The sequence below is a fragment of the Oncorhynchus clarkii genome, chromosome 18 (assembly GCF_045791955.1).
Source record: "Oncorhynchus clarkii lewisi isolate Uvic-CL-2024 chromosome 18, UVic_Ocla_1.0, whole genome shotgun sequence".
Lineage (NCBI taxonomy): Eukaryota > Metazoa > Chordata > Actinopteri > Salmoniformes > Salmonidae > Oncorhynchus > Oncorhynchus clarkii.
The window spans coordinates 27,316,370-27,342,825 of NC_092164.1; the positions used below are offsets into that span (position 1 = coordinate 27,316,370).

The following is a 26,456-nucleotide window of genomic DNA, read 5'->3' on the forward strand; positions in this document are numbered from 1 at the left end:
TGGCCTGACTGCAACTAACTTGAAACATTGTATCAACTATTAACTTTGATTCTCGCTGAAGGTTGCACTAGCTAACTTGAAACATTGTATAAAATATTCTGGGCCCTCAGTTTCCCACGCCAGTGAGCACAGGACAGACACAGTTGTAGGCTATTTGCGCAAGGGATAAGAAGCAGTGCTTGACTTGGGCAGGAGCTCACTGGGGCTGAGTACCGACACCTCACATTTTCTACTGCTTGAGCTCCTGTTCCTCTTATAGAACATTAGCTAAAAGGTATTGTGGATCTCCTAAATATAAAGAGTACCAGCACACAAAATGAGTACCGGAACTTATTTCAGTCGAACTCCAGCACTGATAAGAAGTAATCAGGTAGACCTATTTTATTACGTTTCCACTGAATCAGAGCATGCAATTTTTCCCTTTCATGCTGAGTGATTATTGAAAAGGTAGGGAGCTGGGAAGATTTTTCAAATACATTGAGGAACAATTGTAATTCTCAATGGATGTAAAAAAGGACTGTTTGCTTGCTGTTTGAGCTCAAGAACACATTACTTTGAGAAGCTCCACAGGTCATTAGTGGTGGTGTGTTAAGCCAATCAGAAATACTATCAGATCCCCAAATGGGCACATGTATATGACTACATTTGCGTGCAGGCCAGGTATTCTTTAGGCCAACTTCTATGTGTGCGCGTCCTTACTCTCAACATTGACAGGAGCGGTCCAAACAAAAGACAATAACTCAATTGAAAAAAATGGGTAAATGGAATGAAATTAAACAGAACTTGTTTCTGGCAAGTGTATAATAGGTTGTGATAACGAGAAGACTGGAATAATAATATTGAATGCATTAACAGAAATTACCATAACAAAGTAACAAACATTGTAGATTAGAAATGATAGGAATTAACGGTAAATGTACTACTGGTGATATACAGTACCAGTCAAGTTTGGACACACCTACTCATTCAAGGGTTTTTATTTATTTTTACTATTTTCTACATTGTAGAATAATAGTGAAGACATCAAAACTATATAAATAAAACATATGGAATCATGTAGTAACCCAAAAAATTGTTAAACAAATCAAATCTTTGCACACTCTTGGCATTCTCTCAACCAGCTTTACCTGGAAAGCTTTTCCAACAGTTTTGAAGGAGTTCCCACAAATGCTGAGCACTTGTTGGCTGCTTTTTCTTCACACTGCGGGCCAACCCATCCCAAACAATCTCAATGTTGGGTGATTGTGGAGTCCAGGTCATCTGATGCAGCATTCCATCACTCTTCTTCTTGGTCAAATAACCCATACACAGCCTGGAGGTGTGTTGGGTTATTGTCCTGTTGAAAAACAAATGATGTGAAATGGCATATCGCTGCAGAATGCTGTGGGAGCCATGCTGGTTAACTGTGCCTTGAATTCTAAGTAAATCACTGACAGTGTCACCAGCAAAGCACCCACATACCATGACACTTCCTCCATGCTTCACGGTGAGAACCACACATGAAAAAAATCATCCATTCACCTACTCTGCGTTTCACAAAGACACGGCGGTTGGAACCAAAAATCTCAAATTTGGACTCACCAGACCAAAGGACAGATTTCCACCGGTCTAATGTCCATTCCTCGAGTTTCTTGGCCCAAGCAAGTCATTTCTTCTTATTGCTGTCCTTTAGTAGTGGTTTCTTTGCAGCAATTCGACCATGAAGGCCTGATTCACACAGAACAGTCGGAACAGTTGAGATTAGTGATGCACCGATATGACATATTTGGTCGATACCGATATCCAATATTTTCCTTGCCAAAAAAAGTGATACCGATAAGCAATATTTAAAATTTTAGCGGCCTTTTAAACATTCTAGTACAGTTAAATAGTTAAAACACACCCACATGAACGCAGCGGTCTAAGGCACTGCATCTCGGTGCAAGAGGTGTCACTACAGTCCCTGGTTCAAATTCAGGCTGTATCACATCCAGCTGTGATTGGGGTTAGGGTTATTGTAAATAAGAATTTGTTCTTAACTGACTTGCCTAGTTAAATAAAGGTTACACACACACACACACACACACCACACTGACCAACAAGTTATTTTGTTGGCATTTACGTATGTCCCCATTACCAGTAAAACATAATCAAAACCTGTTTCTTTCACTTACTTGCTGTGCTGTTTTGTTGTTCATTTGTTTAGTCATTTCATTCTCAACCACGATTTCTATGGAACGCCGTTTGGGTCTTTGCGTCAAAGATACATGTCAAATAACACTATTTGACGTGTCAAATAACACAACATAATCTGTTTCAGCGGCTATAGTTATCTAGCTAGCTAACTATATATCTAGGTGTCATCTAAAATAACCCTAATTTATAAGACCGTTCGTATTTGTTTAATGGTGGTCGGACCCATCTATGTGAAACTAGCCACAATAAGGATTAGCCACAATAGTGGACTTTGCGGATTAGCCTTCCAAATTAAAGTATGGCATAGTTCTACTATTTGTGTTCATTTGCATCACTGTCAATGACATACTTTTATTAAGGAAAACTGCAAATTCCACTATTGTGTCTAATCCTTACTGTGGCTAGCTTCGCATCAGGGTTAAGTAGCTGGCTAGCTATTTATTTTATCAACTGAAGTTCAATTTCAATAGGTGAAAAACAAGTGGCAACCTAGCTAATAGTCACAAGGGTTCCTAAATTATTGCTAAGAATAATGAAAATGACTGCAGTTTCCACTGGTCATTGTTTTCAGGCTGGTTGTATTGGTGCTAGCTAGTTATCAAGCTAAAGATAGCTACCCCAAAAGTTGCGGTCGAACAAATTATGCTTTATTTCCAACGCGGCATTGTAAACACATCGTTTGTGGCCGGTGCTTGCAGACTTTTTTTGTACAGCTTTGACAGTGCTACTGTATCTTTTTTGACACGCAAAGACCCAAACGGCGTTCCATAGTATGTATGTCATGAAGCTAATAACAGTGACACTATTACTGTGTAACTCCGGTAGGGCAACATCTGAACAATAGCGCACTTGGTAGTGTATACCGGTGCTCGACCAGTCGGCGAATGCCAACATCACCCACGACAGAGAACAGTTGATGGTCAAGGGCAATGAATACCATTATCTTGGCTTTAATGGATTATGCCCTTTTGAGTTGTCTCGCTGAAATGTTTAAACTCTTTCAAATGACTGCTCGACTTGTTGGCTGCTCGATCCACACAGCAGACATTGTGGGCTAGGTTAGCAATGCTGTGTTGCACGTGTAGAGCAAATTTTGGCGTGGCGTTATTACGTCATGTAAATACGTTATATGCTGTGCACGGTAGCTTTGACATCGATTTTTAACATCGGTGTTAAATTATACATCGGGCCAATACTGATGTTGCCATTTTTAGCCGATTCCGATATGTTCACCGATATATCGTGCATCCCTAGTTGAGATGTGTCTGTTACTTGAACTCTGAAGCATTTTTTTCGGTTTTGTTGGCATTTACGTATGACCCATATCGCTTGAAGGTTTTTGCAACTGCACATTCAAAGTTCTTGAAATGTTCCGCGTTGACTGACCTTCATGTCTTAAAGTATTGATGGACTGTCATTTTTCTTTGCTTATTAGTTGTTTTTGCCGTAAAATTAACTTGGCAGGGATGCAAACCTTTCGGCGAAATTCGCCGTTTTGAATCCAAAATAGGTGACCTACGTGATTCGTATGCAAACTGCTTGCTTTCACATTAACCACTTTTTATTTTACACAAAGTGACTGATCATGTGGATCATATTCTTTGTTGTTTAATTAGTTAAAAAACCTGGGGGGGAAGAGAGCGAGAATATTCAGACAGGACACTGGATAAGACATGAGAAATACTCCAGACATAATAGACTGTCCCTAGTCCCCTGACACACAAACTATTGAAGCATAAATACTTGGAGGCTGAGACAGGATGGGTCGGGCGACACTGTGGCCCTGTCCATTAGATGCCCCCGGACAGGGCCAAAATGGCAGCATATAACCCAACTCACTTTGCTAAGGCACAGCCCCCACCACTAGAGGGATATCTTCAACCACTAACCTACTACCCTGAGACAAGGCCGAGTATAGCCCACGAAGACCTCCCCCACGGCACAAACCCAAGGGGGGCGCCAACCCGGACAGGAAGATCACGTCAGTGACTCAACCCACTCAAGTGACGCACCCCTCCTAGGGACGGCATGGAAGAGCACCAGTAAACCAGTGACTCAGCCCCCGTAATAGGGTTAGAGGCAGAGAATCCCAGTGGAGCGAGGGTTTCCGGCCAGGCAGAGACAGCAAGGGCGGTTCGTTGCTCCAGTGCCTTTCCGGTCACCCTCACACCCCTTTTCCAGACTACAGTCAATCATAGGACCTACTGAAGAGATGAGCCTTCAATAAAGACAAAGGTTGAGAATGAGTCTGCGTCTCTTACATGGATAGGCAGACCATTCCATTAAAATGGAGCTCAATAGGAGAAAGCCCTGTCTCCAGCTGTTTGCTTAGAAGTTCTAGGGACAGTAAGGAGGCCTGCGTCTTGTGACCATAGCGTACTTGTAGGTATGTACGGCAGGACTAAATTGGAAAGATGGGTAGGAGCAAGCCCATGTAATGCTTTGTAGGTTAGCAGTAAAACCTTGAAATCAGCCCTAGCCTTGACAGGAAGCCAGTGTAGAGAGGCTAGCACTGGAGTAATATTATCAAATGTTTTGGTTCTAGTCAGGATTCTAGCAGACGTATTTAGCACTAACTGAAGTTTTTAGTGCTTTATCCGGGAAGCCGGAAAGTAGAGCATTGCAGTAGTCTAATCTAGAAGTGACAAAAGCATGGATAGATTTTTCTGCATCATTTTTGGACAGAAGGTTTCTGACTTGGTCTTTTACCAAATATACCACCCCTACCTAACTGATTGGCTCAAACGCATTAAGAAGGAAAGAAATTCCACAAATTAACTTTTTTAACAAGGCACACCTGTTTATTGAAATGCATTCCAGGTGACTACCTCATGAAGCGGGTTGAGAGAATGCCAAGAGTGTGCAAAGCTGTCAAGGCAAAGGGTGGCTATTTGAAGAATCTCAAATATAAAATATATTTTGATTTTGTTTAACACTTTTTTTGGTTACTACATGATTCCATGTGTGCTATTTCATAGTTTTGATGTCTACGCTATTGTTGTACAATGAGTAGGTGTTTTAAATATTTTGACCGGTAGTGTATATTTGTTACTGCTCGACTAAAACGATCTCGGTCGACCAACAGCCTAACTACCAAACAATCGACAGGTCGACTAATTGGCGTCAGCCCCACAGACAATAGTCTTGATCATAAGTACCTGCAGGTCAAGCCTCTCACTGCCCTGACACGGATGTGGGGGCGTCCTCTTCTGGCTGAATTGGGAAATACACCGAGATGTAGTGGTTTTGTCACATTGGTTAGAATAAGTAATTAGAGTAAACATTGGTTCACATATCTGCAGGATGATTGTACAATGTCTGCTGTCTGCAGTAAGGATTTATGTAAAGTTCCATCAGAAGCGCAAAAAAACAAACAGTGCAATCAGTGTCATACACATTTTATTCCAACAACATATTCTGATGTTTGCTTTTATTTTATTGTGGGTCAGGCATCCACCCCTGACCTGTCATTTCCTTTTTTCTGTCCATCATGGCCCATTCACTCACTCCAAATTACTGATTATCTGATTTGCTGTTGTTACTGCTGTCCTCATCAGTGACGTCTGTGTATTCCATTTCCAAGCATGCAAGCATCTCCACCCTTGAACACTTATGATCATTTTTCATGCATTCATTACACATGTTCAGTGTGCATGTACAGGTGATTAGAACGCTTGTTATGGTAATTTAGGCAGTTTGCCAGTTAACTGCCAGTGTGTGAAGTGACCTTTTGCCTTTGCTAGCATTGGCCTGTAACGCATGGAAATAAAATGCCTAAAAGGGGGAAATTGTCATTATATTTCAATGCTGTAGCTGGTACAACACATCATGGTGGTCCTCTATGCATCAGCCAGCTCATCTACTGTATCGGTCTGCTTTCTGAGGCCTTTCACTGCCATGATAAGCCAATAATTTGCTTTCTGTGGCCCTGTCCAAAAACGTCCCCTAGACCCTACCACCTAAACAGTTGACCTATTTTGTATATTTGAAAGAATTGGATAGGTGTAGCTCGACCTTTTCCTCTTATATTACTTACACCCATCTAGTATTCTTGGATCTACGCAAGTGCCTTGGGGGGGGGGGCAAGTAAGCAACTAGGAGCCAACGGGACATCACACAACATCAATATAACATTCAGCTTTTTTTTTTCTTCAAGTCAAATGACTCCACTCGTGTCATTAAAAGGACTTGTTATGAGCTTGCAGGATCGACATTGCATACACACACGCTATATATACAAAGTATGTGCACACCCCTTCAAATGAGTGGATTTGGCTATTTCCGCCACACCCTTTGCTGACAAGTGTATAAAATCAAGCACACAGCCATGTAATCTCCATAGACAAACATTGGCATTAGAATGGCCTTACTGAAGAGCTCAGTGACTTTTCATAGGATGCCATCTTTCCAACATGTAAGTTTGTCAAATTTCTGCTCTGTTAGAGTTGCCCTGATCAACTGGAAGTGCTGTTATTGTGAAGTGGAACGTCTTGGAGCCATTCAGGCTATTCAAGCTCACAGAACCGTCTCTCCTCGGTTGCAACCGTCACTACCAAGTTCCAAACTGCCTCTGGAAGCAATGTCAGCACAGGAACTGTTCGTCTGGAGCTTCATGAACTGGGTTTCCATGGCCGAGCACTCAAGCCTAAGATCACCATGCACAATGCCAAGTGTCAGTTGGAGTGGTGTAATGCTCGCCGCCATTGGACTAATCTGGTTTTAATTATCCCAGTAAAATGCTACCTGCCAAATACATAGTGCCAACTGTAAAATTTGGTGGAGGAGGAATAATGGTCTGGGGCAGTTTTCATGGTTCGGGCTAGGCCCCTTAGTTCCAGTGAAGGGAGATCTTAACGCTACAACACCATGACATTCTAGACGATTCTGTGCTTCCAACTTTGTGGCAACAGTTTGGGGAAGGCCCTTTCCTGTTTCAGCATGACAATCTGTCTCTTGCTCAATCTTTCCTGGATTCCTTGCATCCTCTCTACTCGCATTGGAGAAAGTCAGAGGAAACTTGGTTCTTCTCCAATATGGTTGAGAAGAAGGTGAGGGGATCAGATGTGAGGAATCACGGAAAGATGAAATGAGATGGAGCCTATCAGTTGAAAAGGTTTAGGCAATGAACTGATGTTTTTGTTCTCCATTTTTCTTCACCTCTCCCACAGATCATCCTGAAGTAACTGTCAGGAAGGAAATGGAGTGTCAAGAAGCTGCACTACAAAGCCCAAAACAGCCCTTTTTCTGTACATACTACCTTCCCCTTCAACAACCTGCATGCTAAGAGTGTAATACTACCAATTAACCATAAGACTTGAGTGCTGGTGTAAGATGATACACACAACAAAAATATGTAAATGTATTGCTAGGAAACTATTGCCATGAAAATTATGACAAAAAAGAATATGTACTGAACTACATACACTTAGTGGAGAGATGGCGATGAGTTCATTTTAACGATTGTTTTCTCTGTTAAAGTAATATAGGTCCTTTTTTATATTTTGTTTTCAAAACAGAACCTCGATCTGCACAAATGTTCACCCTTTGAAAACACCTTATTTGCACTATAAGAGAACTAGTGCTTATTGTCAAAAGTGCTTCATTGTTTTAAACAGGAGAGTCACAGAGAAGCCCCTGGTTGCAACTGGCGCTCCAGATCAAGCTAGAAGGGATTGTTTTACTTTTTGTTTGTTCTAATTATTTTAAAAAGACAAATGTTAGGGAAGAAGACATGCTTACTCAATGACTGTCCTCTTAATGATGGTTTGAACGTGTTCCCCCACCCCATCACCACCACCCCTTTAAAATGGTGTGGTATGCACTCCATATGAACCATTTGCCAACATTTAATCTCTGGAAAACCAACGGCTTGCCAAACGAAAGTCATCGCGACTGACAGACTAACGGACAGAAGCGATTGGAGTCGATCTGCAAGGGAACAGACGTGGAACAGCTTCGTGGCCAAAACGTGCGGTCGGGCCTCGTTTTTGTGCACGTCTGGGGAAAAAAGAACCTAGAATATCGATTTCTTCTCCTTCGTTAAATTTCAGTTTTACTTTTGGATGTGTGCTGACATTTGGGTTGTGTGTGTGTGTGTGTGTGTGTGTGTGTGTGTGAGGTTGGGTGGGAGACTCAGAGGGGTCGGTGTTGGGGAGAGTTATACCTGGCATCAGGGAGTGCTACTAGCCTATTTTGCCCCGGCTTGTGTGCCAAGGGCTTAACAAAAGCTTGCGGGTGGCCGAAAGCATACAGCGGGAGAGAGCCTCAGCCTGATGGGCCAAGCCATGGATTCTGCCAGCAGACTGGAACAGACCGACTCGACTGTAAGTCCACCAGAGGCCCCAAAGTCAAGACCACAGGGACGAGGCCTTTTGGGGAGTGGGGCTAGAAGGAGGGATAAGGGTGAGATCGGCGAGGGGTGAAACAAGTGCTACGACTCAAAAAGGTGCATTCAAAGATGCTAGTCATCGTCGTGTGATGACGTGAAGTCATTGACTGGAGGGCTATCTGTGACTGTCAGTCGTCACCCTGCTATCACCGAGAATCCTGTTTCTATTTGAGAAAAACTGTAGAAGTGCCTAAAAATCCTTTAACTTTAAAACAAGCATCTGGAGAAACATACTTTGTCAAAGAAAAAATAAGAATATATTAAAGGATGGTTCAAGTAAAGTTCCCAATAGTATGTTGACCTATTTAGAAGAAAAGACCATTCACTTTTCATGCAGATGCCATGGTTAAAGCAGTACCCTAGTGTTATTGTAAACATATATTTAACACAACAAAAAATAACTTTCTGAATAGAAAATATATATAAACTAACCAAGATAGCTTGGTAGAATGTTTGTTAAACATTTCATGATGTAATATTTTGTTCTTACCATAGGTTTTTAGTAGTTTATATTGAAAAAAGTGATTGAGAATACAGGAAATTGTGACTTATGTGTAATGTATGTAACATGTTTCTTACTTTGAGAGTTTATAATCATGGTTGTAGCAGCAATGTATTCACATTTATTTCAATTTGTTTTATGATGTTAAGCATCAAGATAAGTGTGTCACCAGAACAGTCTGTTATTTTATGCCATGATATAGTTAATTGTGTACTAGCATTGTTTTAAACCAACCTCCACGTTATTACCTAATGGTTTATGAGATGTATGTATTTCAACTCTAAATCACATTTCTCGACACTACACAACCAATTATTTTCCTTGTGTATGTGTGTTCAACAAAAAGGATCAGAATCATGACATTTTCATGGCGCTTGATCAACAGACAATCCACAACGAGACACCTTTGGTTAAAAAATAATAAGGCACTGGTCTTAGTATTTCGTTTTTTGTTTATTTTTGTTCACTTTCACTGAGATTTTCTTCTAAGAAGTTACAGTTTTAATGTAATCTTTGGTGGAAAGTGAACGAAGGTATTTTTTTGGTAACTTATCGTATTTTAATGTTTTGTCAAATGAGTCAGAATGATGTAACCTGTTCTATTTTGAAATGAATGTAATTTATTGCGCTGTGCATACCTACAAGGTCGTGTCTCTTTGGTCAGCCAATGAGATGCAGATCCGAAGCAAGGGGGTGGAGTCTTAAAAAGCCACCAATAGAAAGCTACTGGAGCTCCCTTGTCTTGTCATCAACACAGTTCATCGCATTACAGTAATGAACAAGGCTTTAGAATTGCTTATTGTTCAACAAAAAAAAGAAAATAAGAATGTTAATTGTATAGGTGAAATTTTACCAAAAAAATGATTTAAATATGTACTTTTCACTCTAGTATTTCATGATATTAAGTTGTTGCTGTGGCAACACAAAGTTGCAATTACTAAAGTTCTGTATTTTTGTAAATTATGTAATCATTAAGTTGACTTTTTTTTCTAGAACACTGCACACATCACTAGATTGTAAAGCAGATTTCAACATTTCTTATTTGTCATGATTATGACAATTTTCCTTAGCAGCCTCTAAAGGTGTAACTTTAACACTTAAGATGTAATAGACAAAGTTACCAATGTTATTTAGGATGAAATTATAACAAATGATCTATTAATTGAATAGTTAAGATGTACAACTTTTCCCCTGAGAAAGGACCACTGGTTTCATGCACACCAATGGAAAAATATTTATGAATGTAGTTTGTTACATTGTTTATCATCAGTTAAGGATTGCACTTCTTCCGGTAAAGTAAAACATTTCATTATTACCGATGCCATACCTAATGAAATTTGCAAAGTTACTATACACCAGTAATTCTGTATAATAGTCACTACCTGTTTGTATCAGAGAAATAACCTTTGAGCATCTTGCATGGAAAAAAGTTTTTATTAATAAACAATAATTTACTGAATGTTTCTAGTTATACTGAAAAACACAAAAGATAGTCTGCACATGAGACAAAAATCCAACTTGTTCTTGGATTGAAATTAAATGGGTTGACATTGACCGACTTGATGGTAAGAGAAAAATATGTAAGCACTTGGGTCAGCTGAGCAGACAGCTTATCCAAACACTTTGCCTTATCGTTAGTCCATCGTGCTTAAGGTTTTATGTTCCAGAGCTGTTAAAAATAAACTTTTAAAGGCTATAAACTAGTCTCTACTGAAGACTTTTGCGTTTTATATATATATATATATATATATATATATATATATATATACACACACACACACACACACACACACACACACACACACACACACACACAGACTAAAAGTTTGGGGTAACTTAGAAATGTCCTTGTTTTTGAAAGAAAAAAAAGAGTGGGAGGCCCCGGTGCACAACTGAGAAAGAGGACAAGTACATTCGTGTCTAGTTTGAAAAACAGACGCCTCACAAGTCCTCAACTGGCAGCTTCATTAAATAGAACCCACAAAACACCAGTCTCAAAGTCAACAGTTTTAAAGGCAACTCCGGGATGCTGGACTTCTAGGCAGAGTTCCTCTGTCCAGTGTCTGTTCTTTTGCTCATCTTAATATTTCCTTTTTATTGGCCAGTCAGATATGGCTTTTTCTTTGCAACTCTGCCTAGAAGGCCAGCATCCCGGAGTTGCCTCTTCACTGTTGACGGTAAGACTGGGGTTTTTGCGGGTACTATTTAATGAAGCTGCCAGTTGAGGACTTGAGGCATCTGTTTCTCAAACTAGACACACTAATGTTCTTGTCCTCATGCTCAGTTGTACACTGGGGCCTCCCACTCCTCTTTCTATTCTGGTTAGAGACAGTTTGTGCTGTTCTGTAAAGGGAGTAGTACACAGCGTTGTACGAGATCTTCAGTTTCTTGGCAATTTCTCACATGTAATAGCCATCATTTCTCAGAACAGGAATAGACTGATGAGTTTCAGAAGAAGGTCTTTGTTTCTGGCAATTTTGAGCCTGTAATCGAACCCACAAATGCTGATGCTCCAGATACACAACAAGTCTAAAGAAGGCCAGTTGTATTGCTTCTTTAAACAGAACAACAGTTTTCAGCTGTGCTAATATAATTGCAAAAGGGTTTTCTAATGATCAATTAGCCTTTAAAATTATAAACTTGGATTAGCTAACAACGTGCCATTGGAACACATGTTCCATGTATGTAATAATGTAATATGCCTATGTAGATATTCCATAAAAATAAGTAATTTACAACAATGTCTACACTGTATTTCTGATCAATTTTATGTTATTTTAATGGACAAAAAAATGTGTTTTTCTTTCAAAAACAAGGACATTTCTAAGACCCCAAACTTTTGAACTGTTGTGTGTGTGTGTATGTACATATATATATTACGCTAAAAAGTAAAAACTTAAAACTATTTTTATTCACACACATAAATTAAATATTGTTTTAAGTTTAGTATTTTTTGGCGTTTTTAAAAGGTGAGGCCAAAAGGCTCAACTGCTGTACAGAAAGCAGTCGTGTCCTAAGCCCCATTAGAATACTTTAATAACACACCCTTCCTTACTTACTTTCTGATCTAACACAATTTGTTAAATTTAAGCAACAGTTCTATCATATGGCTTTCTCTAATCCAGCCATGGCAGATTAGGTATTTCTTCAAGGAAGGGGGAAAGCAATGATGCATTTTGTTAAAGTATTGGAACAGGGCCCTATTCTGTCCTTGTAGAGAGCTTGACGATGAGGGTTGTGGCCGTCATGCCATGCTGAATGGTCCCTAAAAGGACTGCAGCCAGGGTCGTATTCACAAGGAAGCAAATGTGCTGAAACGGGAAGGGGCTAACTGAACTTGTCCAATAAGAAACGCTTGTTTTTGTTTAATGTTGCCAAACGTTTCGCTACGGCGTTCACTATTGAATATTACCCAGGTAATGAATTGAGACTGCTTTGTCATCAGAAATGCAGTATCCCATCTACTTTACAAAAATATATATATAGAGAAAAAGACAAGACTCATTGGTTTATTAGTTTTGATGTAACCATTTTTCTGTTTTCTTTGTGCGTATAGTTTGTGCTATTTTATGTTACAGCAAGATAGTGTAAAATCTATTGAAATAAAGAAAGAAAAAATGAAAATGATGTTTGTTGAAATTACCTTATTTACATGAATAATGACTGGGTTGTCTTACTTGCCTTAGTTGAAAGTCCTGACTGTATGTCGCTCTGGACAAGTGTCTGCTAATGAACAAAATGTAAAAATGAATAATGCTCTTATGGACATGGTGAATGACAGACATGCTTCAACAGGGTTCCCCAACTGGTGGCCCATTGGCCGAATTTGGCCCACGGATGATTTTATGTGGCCCAACCAGCGGAGGGGTGAAATTTTAACTTTTCTAAGTAAACATTTACATTTATTTTTTATGTTTTATTGCTGGACATAAAACAAAGTACAGCAAATCAGCTCCAAGTGATAAAAATTGTGGAAATCTGTTCCAAAGTATCCCTTTACATCCGTCCCCTCGTCCGACCTGGGCGCGAACCAGGGACGCTCTGCACACGTCAACAGTCACCCGCGGCTCTGGCAGAGCAAGGGGAACCACTACTTCAAGGTCTCAGAGCAAGTGACCTCACCGATTGAAACGCCACTAGCGCGCACCACCGCTAACAAGCTAGCCATTTCACATCAGCTACACTCACGCCCCTTTTGAACTCCTCCTGTAGGCATAGCGCATTGGAGTAGGATGATATTGCATTGACAGGCACAACTCAGGCCCGTACTCTACACAGACCGATCAGAGGTGCAGTAGGCCTATATGCAACAATGAAGGAGTGGTTGCTTCCAATAAAAGCACATGTGCATTTCTACCCATCAGTAGAACGAACTTTCTCATGTCTTAAAAGGGAAGTGTTGTATTTTGAGACATGATTTAATAAGCTACACTACCGTTCAAAAGTTTGGGGTCACTTAGAAATGTCCTTGGTTTTAAAAGAAAAGCACATTTTTTGCCCATTAAAATAACATAAAATTAATCAGAAATACAGTGTAGACATTGTTAATGTTGTAAATGACTATTGTAGCTGGAAATGGCTGACTTTTTAAATGGAATATCTACATATGCGTAGAGAGGCCCATTGTCAGCAACCATCACTCCTGTGTTTCAATGGCACGTTGTGTGACCTAATCCAAGTTTGTCATTTTAAAAGGCAAATTGATCATTAGAAAACCCTTTTGAAATGATGTTAGCACAGCTGAAAACTGTTGTTCTGGTTAAATAAGCAATAAAACTGGCCTTTACACTTGTTGAGTGTCTGGAGCATCAGCGAGTTTGAATACAGGCTCAGAATGGCCAGAAACAAAGTACTTTCTTCTGAAACTCGTCAGTCTATTCTTGGTCTGAGAAATGAAGGCTATTCCATGCGAGAAATTGCCAAGAAACTGAAGATCTCGTACAATGCTGACCCCGGCTTTTAATCAGGGCAAGGCGACTGGAAACCAGACCAAATACAAACAGTGTAGATATTCCCTCCGCAAGGCAATCAAACAAGCTAAGCGTCAGTATAGAGACAAAGTAGAGTCGCAATTCAACGACGAGCTGGCTGGTGTGTTTACGGACATATTAAATCAATCCTTATCCCAGTCTGCTGTTCCCACATGCTTCAAGCTGTCCACCATTGTTCCTGTTCCCAAGAAAGCTAAGGTAAAGGAGCTAAATGACTCGCTCCGAAGCACTCACTTCCGCCATCATGAAGTGCTTTGAGAGACTAGTCAAGGACCATATCACCGCCACCCTACCTGACACCCTAGACCCACTTCAATTTGCGTACTGCCCCAATAGATCCACAGACAACGCAATCACACTGCACACTGCCCTAACCCATCTGGACAAGAGGAATACCTATGTAAGAAAGCTGTTCATCGACTACAGCTCAGCATTTAACACCATAGTACCCTCCAAACTCGTCAATAAGTTCGACCCCGCCCTGTGCAACTGGGTCCTGGACTTCCTGACGGGCCGCCCCCAGGTGGTGAGGGTAGGAAACAACATCTCCACCACACTAATCCTCAACACTGGGGCCCCACAAGGGTGCGTTCTCAGCCCTCTCCTGTACTCCCTGTTCACCCATGACTGTGGCCATGCACGCCTCCAACTCAATCATCAAGTTTGCAGACGACACTACAGTGGTAGGCTTGATTACCAACAACGACGAGACGGCCTACAGGGAGGAGGTGAGGAACCTCTGAGTCTGGTGTCAGGAAAATAACCTCACACTCAATGTCAATAAAACAAAGGAGATTATCGTGGACTTCAGGAAAGCAGAGGGAGCAGCCCCCTATCCACATCAAAGAGACAGTAGTGGAGAAGGTGGAAAGTTTTACATTCCTCGGCTTACACATCACGGACAAACTGAATTGGTCCACCCACACAGACAGTGTGGTGAAGAAGGCGCAGCAGCGCCTCTTCAACCTCAGGAGGCTGAAGAAATTTGGCTTGTCACCAAAAACACTCAAACTTTTACAGATGCACAATCGAGAGCATCCTGTCGGGTTGTATCACCGCCTGGTACGGCAACTGCTCCGCCCACAACCGTAAGGCTCTCCAGAGGGTAGTGAGGTCTGCACAACACATCACCGTGGGCAAACTACCTGCCCTCCAGGACACCTACAGCACCCAATGTCACAGGAAGGCCAAAAAGATCATCATGGACAACATCCACCCGAGCCACTACCTGTTTACCCCGCTATCATCCAGAAGGCGAGGTCAGTACAGGTGCATCAAAGCTGGGAACGAGAGACTGTTAAACAACTTCTATCTCAAGTCCATCAGACTGTTAAACAGCCATCACTAACATTGAGTGGCTGCTGCCAACATACTGACTCATCTCTAGCCACTTTAATAATTAAAAATTGGATGTAATAATTGTATCACTAGCCACTTTAAATATTGTTTACATACCCTACATTACTCCTCATATGTATATACTGTACTTTATACCATCTACTGCATCTTGCCTATGCCGATTGGCCATCGCTCATCCATATATTTTTATGTACATATTCTTATTCATTCCTTTACACCTGTGTATATAAGGTAGTTTTTGTGAAATTGTTAGATTACTTGTTAGATATTACTGCATGGTCGGAAATAGAAGCACAAGCGTTTCGCTACACTCACATTAACATCTGCTAACCATGCGTATGTGACAAATCAAATTTGATTTGAAGAACATTCGTGAGACGCAGAAAGAAATGAAAAGATGCTGGATGAGTGCTTGACGCCATCTCACAAGCATGGTGGAGGAAATGTGATGGTCTGGGGGTGCTTTGGTGGTTGTAAAGTGGGAGATTTGTACAGGGTAAAGGGGATATTAAAGAAGGAAGGCTATCACTCCATTTTGCAACTTCATGCCATACCCTGTGGACGGCGCTTAATTGGAGCCAATTTCCTCCTACAACAGGACAATGACCCAAAGCACAGCTCCAAACTATGCAATAACTATTTAGGTAGTAAGCATTCAGCTGGTATTCTGTCTATTATGGAGTGGCCAGCACAGTCACCGGATCTCAACCCTATTGAGCTGTTGTGGGAGCAGCTTGACTGTATGGTACGTAAGAAGTGCCCATCAAGCCAATCCAATTTGTGGGAGGTGCTTCAGGAAGCATGGGGTGAAATCTCTTCAGATTACCTCAACAAATTGACAACTAGAATGCCAAAGGTCTGCAAGGCTGTAATTTCTGCAAATGGAGGAATCTTTGACGAAAGCAAAGTTTGAAAGACAAATAATGATTTCAATTGAAATAATTGTATTAACTTATCAACATCTTGATATTTCCTATTCATTTTCAACTCATTTCATGTATGTTTTCATGGAAAACAAGGACATTTCTAAGTGACTCAAACTTTTGAACGTTAATGTATATATTATTAATATTTTATTAAGTGTTGAAATGACCCTATCCTCAGTAGCCTTCCAGCAGGCTATTGGGAAACATAGGCACTTATAACCTCGAAATTGTCTCGCTATTCATGTTGAACAAATTACTCTGTTAATTTGAACTAAGCAAGCTGCTAAATCGTTCAGTTTACATCTTTCCTACATCTTGTCTAGGCTACTGTAAACTATCTTAAATTAGGTGTAGGCCTATAGGCTAACTGACTTTATCTAAGCAAACCATGGCAAATTTGAATTAAAGGATGAATCCAAATTTGAGATTTTTTGTTCCAACCGTCGTGTCTTTGTGAGACGCAGAGTAGGTGAACGGATGATCTCTGCATGTGTGGTTCCCACAGTGAAGCATGGAGGAGGAGGTGTGATGGTGCTTTGCTGGTGACACTGACGGTGATTTATTGAGAATTCAATGCACCCTTAACCAGCATGGTTAAAACAGCATTCTGTAGCGATACGCCATCCCATCTGGTTTGAGCTTAGTGGGACTATCATTTGTTTTTCAACAGGACAATGACCCAACACACCTCCAGGCTGTGTAAGGGCTATTTGCCCAAGGGTGATGGAGTGCTTTATCAGATGATCTGGCCTCCACAATCACCTGAACCCAACCCAATTGCGATGGTTTGGGATAAGTTGGATTGCAGAGTGAAGGAAATGCAGCCAATAAGTGCTCAGCACTAGGGAACTCCTTCAAAACTGTTCCATTCCAGGTGTAGCTGGTTGAGAGAATGCCAAGAGTGTGCAAAGCTGTCATCAAGGCAAAGGGTGGCTACTTTGGAGAATCTCCAATATATTTTGATTTGTTTAACACTGTTACTACATGATTCCTAGTGTTATTTCATAGTTTTGAAAATATTAAAAATAAAGAAAACCCTGGAATGAGTAGGGGTGTCCAAACTTTTGACTGGTACTGCATTCAAATTCCTTTATAACACATGTCATAGCTCACAATTATTATTTTTAGGAAAACCTCATTTAGCTTCTAACGTCGTTACAAGTTACTACGATATTCCTTCTTAATTTGCTCGATAACGTAATGGAAAAAGGGCTTATTGTATAAATATGGCAACTCGTCTCTTGCTGTGAAAATAATTTTGGGGATACTTTTTAGGCCATTTGTGCAGGTTGAGTGGTCATTGGACTAGACATTTTTGCTTAGACCTGGCAACCCTGACGGAAACTTTAGGCCAAACCCCTCCCTTCCGCTAATTTCACTCGTGTTTATCATGGCCAAAAGGAAATGCATTCGCTCCGATCCTGATTCGTCCAAATAATCAATGATGAAAACCCAAAACCAGGAAGAACTGCTGCTCGTAATCACAGCCAGTGTATTCGGAAATAATTCAGACCTCTTGACTTTTTCCACATTTTTTTACTTTACAGGCTTATTCTAAAATGAATTACAATTTTTTTTGTGCAAATGTATTCAAAATAAGAAACAGAAATACCTTATTTACATAAGTATTCAGACCTTTTGCTATGAGACTCAAAATTGAGCTCATGTGCATCCTGTTTCCATTGATCATCCCTGAGATGTTTCTACTACTTGATTGGAATCCACCTGTGGTAAATTCAAAGGCACACACACCAGTCTACATAAGTTCCCACAGTTGACATTGCATGTTAGACCAAAAACTAAGCCATGAGGTCGAAGGAATTGTCCATAGACCTCCGAGACAGGATTGTGTCGAGGTACAGATCTGGGGAAGGGTAACAAAACATTTCTGCATCATTGAAGGTCTCCAAGAACACAATGGCCTCCATCATTCTTAAATGGAAGAAGTTTGAAACCACCAAGACTCTTCCTAGAGCTGACCACCCTGCCAAACTGAGCAACCGGGGGAGAAGGGCCTTGTTCGGGGGGGGTGAGCAAGAACCCGATGGTCACTCTGACAGAGCTCCAGATTTCCTCTATGGAGATGGGAGAACCTATCAGAAGGACAACAATCTCTGCAGCACTCCACCAATCAGGTCTTTATGGTAAAGTGGCCAGATGGAAGCCACTCCTCAGTAAAAGGAACATGACAGCCCGCTTGGAGTTTGCTAAAAGGCACCTAAAATCTCAGACCCTGAGAAACAAGATTATCTGGTCTGATTAAACTAATATTGAACTCTTTGGCCTGAATGCTAAAAGGCACATAAAATCTCAGACCATGAGAAACAAGATCATCTGGTCGGATGAAACTAATATTGAACTCTTTGGCCTGAATGCCAAATGTCACGTCTGGAGGAAATCTGGCACCATCCCTAAGGTGAAGCATGGTGGTGGCAGCATCATGCTGTGGGGGTGTTTTTCAGTGGCAGGAACTGGGAGACTAGTCAAGATCGAGGCAAAGATGAACATAGCATAGTACAGAGAGCTCCTTAAAGAAAACCTGCTCCAGAGCGCTCAGGATCTCAGACTGGGGTGAAAGTTCACAATCCAACAGGACAATGACCCTAAGCAGACAGCCAAGACAACACAGGAGTGGCTTTTGAACAAGTCTCTGAATGTCCTTGAGTGGTCCAGCCAGAGCCCGGACTTGAACCAGATCAAATATCTGTGGAGAGACCTGAAAATAGCTGTGCAGCAACGCTCCCCATCCAACCTCACAGAGCTTGAGAGGATCTTCAGAGAACAATGGCCGGTTCATCTGTCCACAAGAATCTGTCCATGAGAGGTTAGATATTTACTAGTCGATAGCAATGTTATCGACATATTGTAGCACACAATTTTTTTTAGCTCACTTATTTTGCTAGGTAGAAAAAAAGTTGACACAAATTCACTCAGAAATGGAGGATGAGGATAGCTAGCTATAGCAAACTAACGTTAGCAGCTGCTTTTTCAACAAGAAGCAACTGTGACAACATTGACCCGATGCATTTTTTGTTGTTGTAACTTTCCTATTGAGCAAAATCCACCCCTCCAAAGAAAGCATGGATCTGGGGCTTCTCCGAAATGCCACCAGATCCGTGATCTCGCCAGCACTCGGCAAGCTGTATAGAAAATTCCACCAGAGCCTTAGAATGGCCAAATTACCGCAATGCCCAGCCTCCACAAACACCTTGAGAACTTGCTCTATTCAGTAACACCAAGATAACACATTTTGGTTCTGAAGGTTGTGGTAATGTTCCCTGATCATTGCACCCATGTTCCCTAAAGGTTCAAATAGATGGTTTTCTTAACATTCTTTGAACGTTCTCCTTTGGTTGTATTGAAGGTAGTGGGGAACGTTCTGGGAACATTAAAGTTAAGAACGCACTCTGAAGGTTACAAAGTAGGAACATTCTGGGAATGTTCTCTGAAGGTTACAAAGTAAGGAACTCCCATACATGGTTTTCTTAACTTTCTCATAATTATGCATGAATTAAACAAAATATATCTAACATTTTATTTAGAAGATGTGTACACACAAACACCACACAGGATTACACAATTAAATATAAGCAATTAACACATTTATAATTTCAGTTAACAATTCATTTTTAAAACAGGTTTGGAGAAATCTGTAATCTTATTTGCACGCACATATCATGAACACACAACACACAGGCTTACACCAATTAAATATGAATAATTAACACATTTATAATTTCAACAATACATTTTTTCCAAATGGGTTTGGAAAAATCTGCACTCTGATTGACACACACACACACACACCGGATTACACAATTGTCTAGACACCATCTATGGTACAGGGGAGTCAAGTGCTCGCTCACTCTGCAACCTCCTCTGCAACACTCTCCAATACCTGTAAACCAAACAAAGAGTTCTTAATTATATAAGTACTATTATCAGGGTTCTTACGGGCATTGTAGCATTTGTGCATTGGTATTCAATTTATGTTATTATAAAAAAATATATGGCCGATAAAAATGTGTTCAGTGCTCTTTGACCAGAAAATCTGAAATCATATTGAATTGCTGGGTTTTAAATACAAACCAGAATGAAAAAAAAATATAACTCAATCCAATGCTTTAAAGTCAATGATGAGGTATGTGTGCACACTTAGGGAGGTAAAGCAGAGTTTCTTAAACTGTGGGTCGGGACCCAAAGTGGGCACTGGGCATGTGAGAGGTAGGTCACGAGTTAATACCTTTATAATACTATTTGTTCTTACCTTGGGTCGTTGTAGGATAGTTAATTCCTCATTTGGTTCTGAAGCTGAACCCCTGAGGTAGCGAATTGGGACATAACAAATCATGTCACATAGAACACACAAACACATACAAAGGTGATGCTGTATCTGTCTGAAAGCAGACTAGGAGCTGGACCTCAGCACAACCCTGACCGGGAAAGAAGGTCACCACCTAGGCCAAATTATTGTCACCGACTATTAGTATATTCTCTGTGTAGAGTGACATAGGTTGTGATGACAGTGAGTCAAACCAAATGGCTCACCAATAGGGATGTAAACAAATGTGTGCACACAATATGAGAGAAATGTGCTTTTTGTGTGTATGGAACATTTCTGGGATTTTTTATTTCAGCTCATGAAACATGGGACCAACACTTTACATGTTGCGTTTATATTTTTGTTCGGTGTAGAAACTACTAGTCTGTGTACCAGTCATTTTAGCTTACATTCCACTCCTTGCCGATCCTGTCATTTTCCAAAGTGGCAAGGAGTGGAATGTAATAGCTGAACAGAGACCGCAACCAGGATAAACAACTACTGGAATGTGGTTTTAACCAATCAGCATCGAGCATCCATAATACAAATGAGAAGAAACCAAATAAGTAGAGCTCATAGGATGAATTGTTATCAATTTAGTAAATCATGCATTATATTATATTTTGTTGTTTTTAAGGAATGAAGACATACAAGTAGAAATAACTAGGCCTAGCTGACATGTAGACACCAACTTCCCAAAAATAAACATTCCCACAACTTTAGAAAATGGTCCCTTAAGAGTCTCGTTAAGTTATTACCTATAATTTTCCTGTGATGTACAAGGACTGTTTCCAACAGACCATTCTCACAATGTCACACCAAACACACACAGAACATGGTTGCCATGTTCTCAGAATATAAGATATTAGTGTTCTAGACATGTTTCATGGCAAAAGGTGCAAGAACAGTCCTGTGTCCAATTACATTTAAAACATAGGACGTTCTCTCATGATCCCATGTTTTTTTTTTTTGTCTAGTTCCCAGCTTGTTCTGGGGACATGCCTAAATTCGTGTTTTTTTAAACACCTAATGGTCCCAAAGAAACATTCTTAAAAATAAATGTGTTTCTTTACACACCACCTCTTGCTACTTTCAACATACAAACGCTGTGTGTGTTCGAACTCAATTTAACCTTGCGCAATACCCTAGATGCAGTTGCACACCTAAAAACTAAAAACATTTATCATAAAGAAACTAGCTCCCTGGTATACAGAAAATACCCGAGTAAGCTTCCAGAAGCAAGCTTCCAGAAAATTGGAACGGAAATGGCACCACACCAAACTGGAAGTCTTCCGACTAGCTTGGAAAGACAGTACCGTGCAGTATCGAAGAGCCCTCCCTGCTGCTCGATCATCCTATTTTTCCAACTTAATTGAGGAAAATAAGAACAAATCCGAAATTCCTTTTTGATACTGTCGCAAAGCTAACTAAAAAGCAGCATTCCCCAAGAGAGGATGGCTTTCACTTCAGCAGTAATAAATTAATGAACTTCTTTGAGGAAAAGATCATGGTTATTAGAAAGCAAATTACGGACTCCTCTTTAAATCTGCGTATTCCAGGGGGCGGAGCTAGCATGTTGGAGTGAACGGCTGTGTGTGAGAGGCTCCTGCAACTTTTTTGCGAAATTATCTAATTTAACCTACTTTATGGCACGTTTTACAACAAACGTTTCTTTCTAATTCAAGATTGTAACTTTTTATATGAAAATGCCGAGTAATAAGCGACCAAAGGACAATAAATCCACAGCGGAGGCCTACTCCCCACTAAACAACGAGACAGACATGGCGGGAGGCACATGCAACAACGTGACACTTACAGAACTTACCCGGGCTTTGGGGGAGCTACGTGTTGCCATAGCTGAGGATCATTTTTTAAAAATTTTAATTTTTTTTTAGAATTTTACCCCTTTTTCTCCCCAATTTCGTGGTATCCAATTGTTGTAGTAGCTACTATCTTGTCTCATCGCTACAACTCCCGTACGGGCTATAGCTGAGGATCTTAAGGCCACTATTCCTGAACTGGACACCAAAATCGAGAGCATCATTCGAACGGTCGCTTCGCATGGCCAGAGTATTGTGGACCGTGAGAAAGCTTCTGAATTCAACGCTGGTAGGATCAACGAGTTAGAGAAGCTATGCACGTCATTGCAGGATAGTGTGCAGAGACTTTCTGTGAAAGTGGTGGACCTGGAGGGCCGATCCAGACGTAATAACCTTCGCGTTGTTGGTTTGGCAGAGGGGGTGGAGGCGGGCTCTCGCCCCACCGACTTCTTTGCCAAGCTATTAAAGGATGCAATGGGATCGGATGTTTTGGCTTCGGATCCCCAGCTGGACCGTGCACATTGCTCCCTTGTCCCAGTGCCTGGACCGGGTCAACATCCTCGCCCAATCATCTGTTGTCACAGTTTCAAGACCAAGGATCTTATCCTGCGTGAAGCTCGAATGAGGGGCAACCTGTCACATAAAGGACACCCATTCCGTGTATATGAGGATTATGCGCCCGATGTGGCAAAGCATCGCACCGACTACAGAGATGTCATGACCAAACTCTACAAACTCCATCTTCGCCCAGCCTTGCTCTTCCCTGCAAGACTAAGAATTACCCCGCCTTCCGGTGAGAAGATTTGTCTCTCCTCGGTTTTGGATGCAGAGAAGTTTATCCGGGAATATACGCCAATCCCCCGTACAGGTTAGAGTGCCTTGTCATTGTGTGTTAGGGTCTGCTCATGGACTCAAATCCATACTATACCATAATGGCTGAAACCGTATTAAACAGGCTCAACAAGGGCTACAGAACATGTAAGACGCTGAGCAGACCAATGGATGGCAGTCAGAGCTCTCATTTAACGTTAAATTCACTTTCATCCCGGCTGTGCTCAGAGCGATGCATATTTTTACTTCCAGGTTTGATCACTGACACCGTCGAATGGATATACTTATATTCCCCCATTTTTGTTTTGTTTCGTTATTTATTTTACCATCCTTACATTATTCTTATTACCATATTTATTGCTTGCAGGGGACTGGGGGTGATGGTTGGGAAGGGGCAGACGCAGACACCTGGTTAGCAAGTTGATGTTTTGTGCCGTTCTGCCTTTGTCTGGCCGTGGGCCTCTCTCCTGACTAGAGTCCCACCAGCCCTCTGTAGTGCCTATGTCTGTGTAGGTGTGCGTACATATAATTACTATTTGTACTTTATTACTATTTTTTCTTAGCATTTTAGTATTATGTATGTGTATATTTTAAATCAGTGGGGTATGAATGTTTGTATGTGTGTATGTGCATATGGATGTCTATACATATTTTTTAAATATATATTTTTATATATGCATTTTTTTGTGTGTGTATGTATGTGTGGGTGTGGATATGTATGTATATATATAATATTTTATTTATTTAATCTTAAAAAGGAAAGAAATGTGTCTGTATGTATATATATATATATATATATTTGTTTTTATATATATATTTTTTTATTGGGGGCGTATATTTAATTTAGCAAAATCCTTGTTCCGATCTCCTGACCCACAGTATGTAAAGGTACGGCTGTCTATGTCGGTTGCGGATGGTTTATGTTTTGACCGGCATTGCTTAGCAATATAATCTTGTGAGGCTATATCTTGCTTATCTCTGCGATTGACCCAGGATGACGCTTAAGTGCGCAATATGTTTAAGTTGCAACTTATTCTGTTTAGGTTTATTAGATGCTAACTGAACACTTTATTCGCGGGAGCCTCCTCAGTTCATATGTTAGTAGAAGTTCTAGGATAGTGAGAGGTGAACGTATAGTTGGGATTTTATTTTTGTTTTACCTCTTGTTCGAGGTCGCGCCGTGCTTCTTTGGCATCGGCCAGACAATGTGTTTATTCTTTTTTTTTCTCTCTCCTGTTTGTGCATGCCTGTTAAATGTGGGTTGATGGGGGGGGGGGGGGGGGTAGGTGTAGGGGAAATTAGGGGAACAGGGTGGGAAGTAAAGGTGCTTGCAGGGGGGAGAGATGGGTTGGATACTGCTCGGGTGTAGGTGCTACATATGCTGATCGTGATGGCTTGGTGCGCTTTCTTACCTTTTTATCGAGTTACATGTTATGCAGGCCACCATAGGAACTACAAACGAGAGGAGGGCGGGGCTTACATTCACTTCCTGGAATGTCAAGGGTTTAAACGAACCAATTAAGAGAGGCAAGGTCCTAGCCCACTTGAAAGCACTCTCGTCTGATATTATATTTTTGCAAGAAACCCATCTGAAAAATAACTCTCATAGCAGACTTAATTGTAGGTGGGTGGGGCAAGTGTATCACTCTAACTTCTCTGCCAAAACGAGAGGAACAGCGATTCTGGTACGGAAAGGAATTCCCTTTCTATATAAAACCACTATTGCGGATAAAGAGGGTCGGTAATGTGATCGTAATAGGAGAAATCCACTCTACCTCAATAACTCTACTAAATATCTATGGGCCAAACATTGATAACCCCTATTTTTTCAAAAGAGTCCTTGCCCTGATTCCAGATATCTCCCATACTAACCTGGTCATTGGAGGGTACCTTAACTGTGTGCTAGACCAATATTTGGATAGATCCTCTACCCGGCGAACCCCTACCTCCTATTCAAGCGAATTCTTGAATACCTACATAAAAAATTCTAACTTATTTGATATATGGAGGATCGTTAACCCTACGGGTAGGGAATACTCCTTTTACTCTCATGTTCACAATGTTTACACACGAATTGACTACTTTTTGTTGGATGCTAGACTACTCCCCTATACCTGTAATGTGAGGTATCATGATATTATAATCTCGGACCACAGTCCACTCACCTTCTCCCTGAGATTGGGTGACATTGTACCAAACGAGAGGGTCTGGAGGTTGAATTCTCAGCTCCTCACAGAACCAACATTCTGTGAATATCTTAAAGACCAAATAAAAAATGTCTTTGATACCAACGACAACACAGAGACCTCCCCAGCATTATTGTGGGAAACACTGAAGGCTTATCTGAGAGGCTGTATCATCTCCTTTCAGGCTGCCAGGAGTAGGCAAAACAGAGGAAAACTGGAAGAACTGGAGGGACAAATTCACTTACTGGATAGGGAGAATGCTAGCCAGCCATCCATCTATGGAGAAACATGAAAAAAAATCCTCTTTAAAATTTGAATATAATCAGATTCTCTCAGCTAAAATTGCTAAATCTTTTCTCATGCCAAGCAAAAATATTTTGAGTTTGGTGACAAACCACACAAATTACTCGCCAGACAACTTCGAAAAAATGTGAGTGACCGAATGATTCACAAAGTTAAATCTGCATCTGGGGAATTACTCTCTTCCCCCAAAGACATCAATGACAGATTCCGTCAGTTTTATGAGACTATATACATCTAAAGCGGATCCTAACCCCTTAATTATGCAAACATTTTTGCCCTGAACCAGTAAGATTTTAACTTCCTGAATAAGGAAATATCTCGATGAAATTCGAGAAACAATTAAATCTCTAAAGAGTGGCAAGACCCCGGGCCCAGATGGATACCCTGGTGAATTCTATAAAACATTCAGCGACATGCTCTCTCCCTACCTGCACAAAATGTTTGTTCAGACCAATGAGGATGGAGCTCTCCCTTCTACGTTGGATGAAGCGTTCATTACAGTTATACATAAGAGGGGTAAAGATCCGGAAGAGGTAGGGTCATATACAGACCAATATCTCTCCTTAATACAGACCAAATGATTTTAGCAAAAACTCTGGCTAACAGGCTTAGCACTTTAATTGGCAAATTGGTCCATTTGGACCAGACCGGCTT

General features: G+C 40.9%; 1 protein-coding gene across 13 annotated transcripts in view; it reads left to right on the forward strand.

Annotated features, from left to right (window-relative positions):
- LOC139373285 (muscleblind-like protein 2a) overlaps nt 1-9,886 on the forward strand; it is an 84,215-nt gene extending 74,329 nt beyond the window's left edge. For 8 of the 13 annotated variants that reach the window (XM_071113624.1, XM_071113625.1, XM_071113630.1 and 5 more), the window contains one exon: nt 7,344-9,886. In XM_071113624.1, the coding sequence (XP_070969725.1) occupies nt 7,344-7,358 (15 nt within the window). In that variant the 3' untranslated portion in view covers nt 7,359-9,886. The remainder of the gene's footprint in view (nt 1-7,343) is intronic. The other 5 variants (XM_071113621.1, XM_071113629.1, XM_071113622.1 and 2 more) reach the window with 2 other exon arrangements.
- The last annotated feature ends 16,570 nt before the right edge of the window (nt 9,887-26,456 follow it).